General features: G+C 46.3%; 1 protein-coding gene across 1 annotated transcript in view; it reads right to left on the bottom strand.

The window, feature by feature from the left end:
* UBASH3B (ubiquitin associated and SH3 domain containing B) overlaps positions 1–9,910 on the bottom strand; it is a 75,990-nt gene that overhangs the window by 5,987 nt on the left and 60,093 nt on the right. Inside the window, exons 7-13 of the mRNA XM_054803061.1 lie at positions 8,435–8,570; positions 7,905–8,025; positions 6,868–6,990; positions 4,936–5,028; positions 4,069–4,213; positions 1,122–1,228; positions 47–156 (exon numbers count right to left, since the gene is read on the bottom strand). Of these exons, the coding sequence (XP_054659036.1) occupies positions 47–156; positions 1,122–1,228; positions 4,069–4,213; positions 4,936–5,028; positions 6,868–6,990; positions 7,905–8,025; positions 8,435–8,570 (835 nt within the window). The remainder of the gene's footprint in view (positions 1–46; positions 157–1,121; positions 1,229–4,068; positions 4,214–4,935; positions 5,029–6,867; positions 6,991–7,904; positions 8,026–8,434; positions 8,571–9,910) is intronic.

The raw sequence follows: 9,910 nt of genomic DNA, 5'->3' as shown, positions 1-9,910 counted from the left end.
TTCTCTTTGTAAAGCCAGCGAGCTTTACTTCCTTGGTGGTAATTACCTTTCGGACCATCTGTACAAAGTCCTTGGAGTTCTGCGGCGAGAGCCCTTGGAGCTGGCAGGTACAAGCCTCCAGGGAGGACGCGTGTGCCACTATCAGGATGTTATTTCCTGAAATAAAGTGAGAAACGCGGGCTGAGGAGGGAGATGAAGCCAGCTTTTGGGACTGGTGCCCCAGATTGAGCAGACCGTTTAAAATGTTCAAAATGGGTTCAGTTTTATCATGTAATGGCACATTAAACTACGTGTATATGGGGGGAAAAAGCATGCTTTAGTAACATATTTAGAGCATTTTTTCAATTTTGAGGATAATAGTTAACTCGGTGCTCCTTAGTTTTAAAATGGCTTTCTGAAGAAAACAAGGTTTCCAGCGAGATTTCAGCTGTCTTGTGAAGCACTTACTTTTCTCTTACCCCCAAATTAATTCTGATTTAAACAAGCACTTCAATTTCAGTTGCTGGTTTTCCACAGCAATTGCTTTAGTTTTCTATTTCCAAGATCCTTTACAACCAATGTCCCACTTTGCTATCAAGGTTTGTGGGCAAACTATTAAAACAAAAGCTTAGAACGTAGAGATGGATCAGTAAAATGAAATTAGTGAAATCACCAGAACTTAGAAACTTCCTGTTCTTATACTGTGAATGAAAAATAGAAGCTAGAGGGGGTTTTTTTATTTATTTCAATGTTGTGTTTGGAGAAATGTTCAACAGTCTTTATGGGTAATATACTTCAAGAAGAGTAGCTCGGATAAGGGATGGAAGATGACCCATCCGATGCCGGCGACAGACAGCAAGGTACAAATGGCTTGTTTATTCCTTGGAGAAACAGCTTGCATTGGGTGGGGATCCCTAAAATACTTCTGCTACTGACGTTTATGGACCTTTCTCGTAGACTGAGCATATCTGAACTCATAGTTCTGACACAGACAGTTGAACCTGGAGTTTGCAGTGCCTCTGGGAGAGGGATGAGAGATGCAGATATGGGGATTCATCTCCGTGAAGAGGGAAAGACTGGTCGGGAATATCAGCATTCACACCCCAGCCTGTCTCGGTTTTCACCCCCTCTGTAGCACTTACCTTTGCCTTTACATTCGCTGATGATTTCTTTTGTTACTTGGTAGCTTCTACTTATGTATGTATCATAAGATTCGGAAACCACTAACTTGCTGACAGGAATATGAGGTCTGTGAGCAGAAAAACAAGTACGGTAAATTGGGAGAAGCGATAAAGTTTTAAGTGCAAGTTATGATTCATCTGAAAGTATCTGTTTCTTTAACTCTTCTAATTCCCCAAATCCCCAGAGCTGCGTCTTGAGTCAGGACCACTATGATGAGTGTTAAACTTCAAGACCGAGACGTTTACCATTCCTGCATTAAGATATTTCAGTCAGTTGGGAAAACGACCAGCTAGTGGAGGCAGCGTACCGCTCGCGTTAGTTTTCGCGATAACGATGCCACTTGGCGTTCGGTTAGGCACGATGAGCAGATTTCAGGGCTCACCCCCCCCACACGCACACATTAAGTTAATGAGTGGCGGGCGAAAAAAATCCGTACCCAGCAGGAAGGGGACGGCGGGACAGGGACGGTGTGGGCACGGCTGCCTGCGGACAGACGGTCCCAGCAGCGTGACTGAGGTCTGCTCTGCGCTGCCACGGCTTCCAGCGTACGGGCTGGGCTGACAACATCTCTGTCCGTCCAAGGAGACCCGGCAGGTACAGGGAGAAACGTGGAGCCCACACAAGGCAGATGCTGGCTCTCTGCACCCCTCCTGCTTCGATGGTGAAGGGCAGAGGCAAACTGCTGCGTTGGCCATCCGTAAAGCTGCATTGCTGGGAAACGCCTGGAATTAGGCAGCATCCTCCCGGGACAGGGTGTTTCAGTGAATTGCCTGGCGGGATTCTGGCCAATCTATCAGCTGGAGTAGGTTGATGTGCACAGAGAAGCAAGGGGGTAGGAAGCAGAAGGCTGTATTTTCATGCTGCGGTGCAAGGAAAAGACCTAACTTTTCCTTACGTCCAGCGAACAGATATATCTAGAGGAATTACCCGTGTGAGAGGAGACAGACAGGACCAGGAGGGCTGTCTCCCAGTCCCCCATCTAACCAGCTGACCACACCAGAGCAAGCTCTTTTCTTGTGCTGAGGATATTTGTTACGGTCTTCCCAGAAGGCAGGTGTTTTCTGAAGCAGAGACTTCTTCTGCCAAGCATTAGCCATGTGATTCCCTTTCAGGGATAAATACAGTGTAAGGATTTCTATTTAGATAGCCTCAGAGTGTTGGAATTTTAGCTGCAGACCAAAAGGATGCAACACAAGTAATTTACGGTATAATTAAGTATGACAAAAATCAGGGTTTTTTTTCTTGAAATTTTCTGTCTTGTTTTTCTTTTTAATGTGTCAGCTGCTTATTCCACTTGAGTGTTCTTAAACACACGGGTGCACTGGGACACCGGGAAACACCAGCGTTTCTGGTGATGCCATAAACCACAAAAGCCCAGCCACAAAATATTTGTCACCAAGCCTTTGCAGGTGGAATTCCTGTGTATGTATACTGTGTGTGTATTATAAATGTTTTGTTTTTAACCGAGATTGCTCAGCTGGTGATCAGGCTTACAGCAAGATAGAAAGGTCTCGTCTCTGCAAGAAGTCATAGCGATACAGATATTTCAGCAGTAGAGGTGTGGTGAAGGACTGGAACCGTGTGACCTTTCTGGAGTTTCCTTCTTTGTGGGTGCTCTTTGAGTCTGGCTTGTATAAATGAATCATAAATTTGAGAGTAGGAAGCCCGAACAGATCATCTTGTCTGTTCTTTGCCACATGACTATTTCTGCTGGGTTTTATTTAGCTTTTCTCCCTGCAGCTTCCAGTAAAAAGCATTTGTGTGTTAGGCTGGAGGGCGGCACGGCTGCGATGCCCCACGGGGCAGTCAGAGGAGAGGTCTGGAGGGAAACTCAAAGACTCAGGCTGCAGGTTGGTCCCAGCAGCCCGGCAGCGTTTGTTGGCAATGATATTGGGAAGGCGGAGGTATGGCCGTGCGGCTGGGTAAAAGGAAAGCAGCAGAGGCTGGCAGCAAGGGCGTGAGTTCAGGATATGGAGCTTACGCAGGCACCAGGAGTGGTGGTGGCTGGCAAAAGTGCTGAGCTGGGGGAAGGTCAGCTCTGCGCTTTCGGGGCGGCTCTGGCAGGGCCCCTGAAAGCCGGGCGAATTATCTTTGCATTTCCCTTTTCTGCAAGGCGGGAGGAAAGATCAGCAGTGCTTATCCATTTGTCATTCAAATGGGTTTTTTAACCAGACGTTTACCTTTGTTTGCTTTCACCAACTGTTTTTGGGTTGAATAACGTGAAAACCTGAGCCAGAAACCTGCGATTTTTTCCAACAGAAACGTTTCAGATGTAACTGCTGAGAAGTGATAAATGCTTAGGGTTTAGCTCTTTGATAGAAAAAAAACCTCTGAATTCTGATGTCACAGGAGACCCTGAATTCCTGACAGATGTAAACATGTTCCCCAGGGTGCTGCAAAATTTACAATTAAGATCTATCGCCATGCTGATCTTAATAGAGAGACAGACAAGCTTTTTCCTCTGGGGAAGGGCAGGGCAGGTGTGGCTGAGCCCAGGATCCAGTTCAGACTATGAACATGATGGTCAGGGAACTGAGTCAGCAAAACTAGTTCTGCTAGCTGAGCCCAAACTCCTAAGTTTTAGGAAAAGGGTTAAAACAAACAAAAATACTTGGAGGGTTTCCTGGACACCTGAAAGATGTGCAGGATGGAAGGAGTAAGGGGAACAGGACCTCCGCGATCAGCAATATAGCTGGATCTTGCCAGTGATCTGTGAAATTTGTTTTATAATAAGCCATTCTCAGCTCGTGTTCAAGGCAGCAGCCTCAAGCCTGCTCCAAGTTTATTCTGGGAGCCTCAGCAGCTCTTCCAGTCACTGCCTAAATGAAAAAACTCAGCAGAGTGTCACTCTTCGAAAACAAAGCCAAAAAGCAATCCAAGACCCTCTCACCCGCCCCTGTCTGCTACCTGTAGGTTGTATCAACGCTTAGAGTAGCTGCAGCTAAATCCACGGGGGGTATCCAGGCCGGTAGTGTGTTCCCAGAGACCCACTTGGTCCATTCAAACAAGCCCGGCTCTATTCGAATTTTCAGGTTGTTCTCCTGTTGCATACCTGGGAAAGGGAGAAAAGAGACCAGATATCAGTGAAAGTAGCTGGGGAGGAAGGCAGCAAGACTTTGCGGCTTTAATACTGCAGTTTGATTGTAAATTTTTTTTTTTTCTAAGTAGTCGGTTGATTAATAGTAGGTATGAAAGATGAAGTATTTAATATATGTACTTGGAATACGATATGCCAGGGAATGTAAACCTCTGGCCGACAGCTACATGCCACACACATACCTAGGCACGACTGTATTTTGGAGCTGGTTTTTGACTGTTTCCAATGCCAGGGCAACTCATGCCTCTATCACTATTTCCCTTCCCCGTTTCTGCAGTACGTTACTCTCACCGGGGGCAGCGATCGCTGTAGGAGCACGCAGCAACACGCAGCTGCAGGAGCGTTAGCAGGCAAGGGTGCGGGGCGTGCTGAGCTGGATGGCTGGATGTGTCCACCCATCCCGAACGCACATCTGGCTTCTGCGACCCAACCCTGACCGGCAGCTGGTGTTAGGGCCAGCACGCCGCTTGCCTAAGCACTCGTCACACCATGCAATTAGAAAAGGGCTCCTTACGGACAGCGTTCCACTTATGGGAAGCAAACTCCCATGGAATTAATCCTCACCGCAAATTACCATTTACTCAGGTCTCCCATTCCGGGCTCCCTTTTATCTGGTTGGCAGTGTTTTTCCCCCAAAATGAGGAGAATGCAGCCCTTCCTGCCCATTGGGTTCTTACCTTTCAGGATATTGTGTGCTGTCTGTACACACCGTAGGGATGGGGAGCTGTAGATGTAGTCTACAATGGTGTTAGTTTCTAGCAAGGCTTCACCTGCAAGCAAGTTTCAACACCCGTGAATCAAACCAGACAAATGGCACTGTAACAGCGACAGCAGCGTGCAGGCTCACTGCCACCCAGCAAGGAGCTAAAGCAGCATCCCAGCTGCACTGCTTGTGTTTTGGGAAATATGTGTGCTCCTCGTATTTTATTTCAGCGGTGCGTTGGGCGCTGTGATGTGCACAGCTGTGGAACCGGGATACATTTTTCTGTGTGTGTTGCTCCACGTGCATCTAGGTACTTAGCCAGTATGCAAAGAAATCACGGCAGCTTTTGCTCGGTTTCTGCTTCTCTGAGATTTAGGCAAAGAAGCAAACCGTGTGCTGAGAAAAATTGCAGAGAGCTTGAATTTAATTTCATTTCATTTATAAGCTGTAAATCAGAATGATTCAACTTTACTCAAACCCAACTTAATTCAATTGGCTCGATTCTTCGCTAGTATAAATTACCATTTCATTACACAGGTGGAAGATCACTGAAAATGAGATAAGAATCAACTCCACTATTAGGGTTATTAATATTCTTGCAGTGCCTAAGGGAACCGAATGAGAACAGGAATCTGTTCAGCATTGCACAGACTTGTAGTAAGGAAGAGTTGTATTTTTGTTATATTTGAAGAGGCAGGACAAAGAAGTGGGAGCAAGAAGGGGTTATTAACCTTGACTTCGTATGTTTAATGACGGCTGTAACCATGTCAAACCGATCTATAAATCTCTTGAGAGAAGTGGGGTAATTTAGAAGGAGTGGCACATCTAACAGCCCTCCGTCACGGGGAAGCTGCTCATTTGCTTTAGTCATCAGAGGAATTACGGCTCCGGCAATCGTCAAGGTCGAGTCTGTGCCGCTGCAGCGGGGAGCGGTTGCCTGCAGATGGCTGGCGTGCTGCAGCCGCGCTGGCAGGTTGATGGCGTCTGGGTCACGTATGCAGTTGTGTGCTTGGACCCCTTTAATGATACCAGCAAAGCGTGCTGCGATTGCTCCCAGATTCGCCTTCTGTTATGTGCGTATTGCGAACCCTGATGCCACGTGGCCGGGAGTCTGAGCATCCTGCTGTTGTACAGTGATTTATTTTTGTTTAAAAAGCAAGTGTAATTTTAGCTGCCCTAGTTTGAATGTGACCAACACCAAGTACTCTAAAGGATTTGAGAAAATGCTAAGTAATAGTCTCTGAAGGTCATGTCTTTAAGGGGCTGGGCTCCCCTAATCACAGTGCTCAATATGTGCTCCTGGACTACCAAATAATTTTCTGTCTATACGCAAACCAATAGGCTCAGAAGTCAGGGACAAGGATGCGGGGGGAAGGGTGTGGGAGAACACTGGAAATTATTTGGACTGTGGTTTTGCCACATAAACATAAAGCCAGACAGGCTGATAAAAATATATTGGTGTAGCAAACTGCAGATCAAAAATTAAGATTCTCAAAATCAAGGAAAAAACCCATATTTTGCACAAGGTGATGTTCACACTGCTGCGTTTCTCACCGTCATTGCCAATGACAGCATCTTCCAGTGCAGCACATTTACAGGGCAGTAACGAACGCTCGGCAATCGCACTGCTAACGGCTCTGATTTCATACCACGTCCTAGATTTTGTGCTTCGTCTTTTCTTCAGCTGCAGCAGCTGAAGGAGACAAGGTTTCCTTTGAAAGAGAGGGCTTGCCGGGCGAAGGGACTTTGCAAAGGTTCTTCAAACATCTAAATCCCGTTAGTTCAGGGCACCCGATTTCATTTTTTTTATTTTTTTTTTTTTCTGCCTTGCACTTTCTCTGGCTGGGTGTGTGGGAGGAAGATAGCAAAGCCAAAGGCAAGCTCTTGCCTGCCGACGACAACTTACCGACAAGCCTTGCCTGCGTACAGCCCAGCACGGTGATTGGCGCATCTTTTTCATAATCCCTGAAACCGCCGCTTCTTTGAGGTAAGCTGTGAGGCATATTCAGGTTACTACGCATATACCTTCCTGTGAGGGAAAGGTTAGGAGCGGTTGTTGGAATTATTCCGTCAGAGAGCATCACGCCTCTTTCTACCTTCTTTCACCCCGACGTCCGCACCTCGCAGGCGCTGGCTAGACCTTGGCTGTCAAGCAGTTTTTCCCATGTAAAGCTATCTGGAATCTGAGAAAATTAAGTATCCGTGCGAATTTCGCACGGAATGTTGCTAATGTTTTTAAAGTTATCTTTGGGATAGATTTAATGCCTCAAAAGAAAATAATTTCCATCCCACAACAAATGAAACCTCAAATGTTACGCTTTTACAGGAGGCTAAAATGTCAGAGCTCTTCAAACGTAATTTAGAAAGAAGGTAGTTGTAAAATCACCCTTTTTTCCAATGGTTTTGGCTAAAAGATATTGGTATTTTTTGAATCGAAGAAAGATTTTGATAAATTTCAGATCAGCTCTGATGCTAACAGAGCCTGAAGTCATAGCCTGTTAACTACAGTTTGAAACTCAAGCGTATTACTGGGTTGCAAACTCCACTTTATGCCCCAAAAGGCACTCTGAACTGCACCTTCCGTGCTGTTACTTCCTGAGAAGTAACTGGGAGCCAAATGTGCAAAAGAGGCTCATCCTGCTTGTAGCGGATGTTCGCACTGGACGCTGACTACCAACAGCATGACTTCATTTCCACGTGAAAATGCCCTTTGGTGATGTTACTTTGACGGAACCTTTTCTTGCAGTAGTTTCCCAAATACTAGCAAATATAATATTTACTCCCTGGCTTGCGTTTCTGCTTCTGACTGCATCCCTACCATGCTCAAAGCAACGATTTGTGTTAAGAAACCACAGCTTTCATCTAAGCTTTGCCCCAGGCAGTTGCCACTCTCCTTCCTTCATCCAACCCTAGAGCCTGAGAGACCCACAGGAGCCGACTCACCTTTGGCATCAAAACACTGCGACAACCAGTACTTCCCAAAAACCACATCCATCCTTTCCCCATGTCTGCAGACAAACAGGCAGCGTTTCTGAGGCCCGGGCTGGCTGGTTAGTCTCAGGGGCTAGAAGAAAAATTACAGGATGTTTGACCTTTGTGAAAGTGTGAGGGTTTTTTCTGAGGTCTGATTTACGAACGGGAGTCGGGACCAGGCACCTCTCGCTTTACCCTCGTGCAAATGCAGGTACAGGAAACTCTTCTGAAGTTGGTAAATTTATGCTGGTATAAAACTGCTAAAGCGAGCAGAGGATGGGGCCCTGCCGCCCCATGCTAACAGCAGGTTTGGGGACAACGATGTCTTCTGTGCCTGTGGTTAATCATGTCGTTCAAAGGCTCGTAGAGAACTTTTTAACTGGTAACTTCTGATGCAGGCAGTCAAAGGAGACCAGAGGATAAGTTGTTGGGGAAAACCCGGTTGCTGGAAACTCGCCGCTAAACCTGTGTGTTATTTATACGTGTGTGGGGGTCCCTACCTGCACGTTCTGGCAGATGATAGTGAGTGGCCCCGCGTCCCCGGGTCCTTGGTCTTCCTGCTGTCTTCTTTCCAGAGCTCCGTCAGTGAAGGCTTGAAGGGACGGGGAAGATGTAGTATTCAGAATTGAGTAGGACCTGCCAAAAATAGAAAGATGTTGGCTTTGGGAATGCTTCAAACTTCGTGTACTCAGGCTGTAGTAAGGATATTTCTGTAGTCTTCAGGAACTGATGATAATTACTGTTGTCATGTTATTACATTATTATTGTGTTTTAGCGCTGCCTAGAGAGCACCGTGCTAGGTGATGTACTCACATGAAAAGACAAACCCCATCTCAACAGGCTTTCTGTTTCCTTAGAAACGGTTTCACAGAACAACATTTCCCAAACTTTGGTCTGCAAGGCTCTGTCAGCCCTCAAATATTCTCATGGAAAATACCAAGACCTTCCTCACTAACATCATCTGGGGACCAGCTGCACATTACTTACCATGGTCTTTTGGACCAAAGTTTGGAAACTAATGGCTACAGAGAGTTTTCACTCACCTTTGTAGCATGAGCTATGGCTTCAGTAGAAAGCTGGAGCAGTTTTCAGGGTTCCTGCTCACAAAATAGCTTGTATCCCCTGGTTAGGGACATGGCATATTCAACCTGGGTTGTTGTTTCTACATTTTTCTGTGCTGTCTGTTCCATTTCCCATCTACAGTGGGAATTTATTCTCACCAGTGCTTTCTGTTAAGTCTAGCCAAAGGGATGTGATAGATCCCATTCTCCCTCAAGGGGCTTATCTAATGATGGTCCCTCTGAATAAAGCTCTCATGCCCAGATGTTCAAGGACTTTGACCAAGACCCTCGGGAGCAAACTCTGACAGGCAATTACAGAAGCTGCAGTGACCCTCTGCTGATTAGGTTACATTGTATGGGTTACGTTTGCTTAGTCATTAAAAAAAATGTTGTCAGATAATGTATACGGTCATTTACTTTGACAGAAATACTTGCCGTTGCTTGCACTTTTCAGTGTCTTAAGTATGTCAGAATATGCTTCCTGACTAGCACCTAGTTAGGATAAAATCTCAGAGGGGTTTCATAGCTGTTAAAATAACACCAAGTGCCTCTACCAATGGAACAAAAATAGGTCATCTGCATTTTTGTAAAGAACTAATCTGCGAGATCACGCGATTTGCGCCAGTTTAAAGAAGAAAAAAATACCACGCTGTTGGTCCTGATGTCGGACCCTTATCTGGTGGAATTAGCGTGCAAGGATGAGGCTGTCGCACCGGCTTATTCGGTCTGGTGAAGATGCCATGCAGAGAAGCGCTGGCAGGGAAGGGGAGCAGGAGGTGGGAACCAGCCGTGCTGGGAACAGCACTATGGATCCCCGTCCAACAGCGTGAGGCACCAGCCTTGCAGCAGCCACCATGGGCACAGCCCTTTGGCAGCAGATAACCTCTCCAGCCTCCTGCTCTCGCTCTTTCTGAC

The sequence above is a fragment of the Grus americana genome, chromosome 24 (genome assembly GCF_028858705.1).
Source record: "Grus americana isolate bGruAme1 chromosome 24, bGruAme1.mat, whole genome shotgun sequence".
Taxonomy (NCBI): domain Eukaryota; kingdom Metazoa; phylum Chordata; class Aves; order Gruiformes; family Gruidae; genus Grus; species Grus americana.
This window is presented reverse-complemented; position numbering and strand designations above follow the sequence as displayed.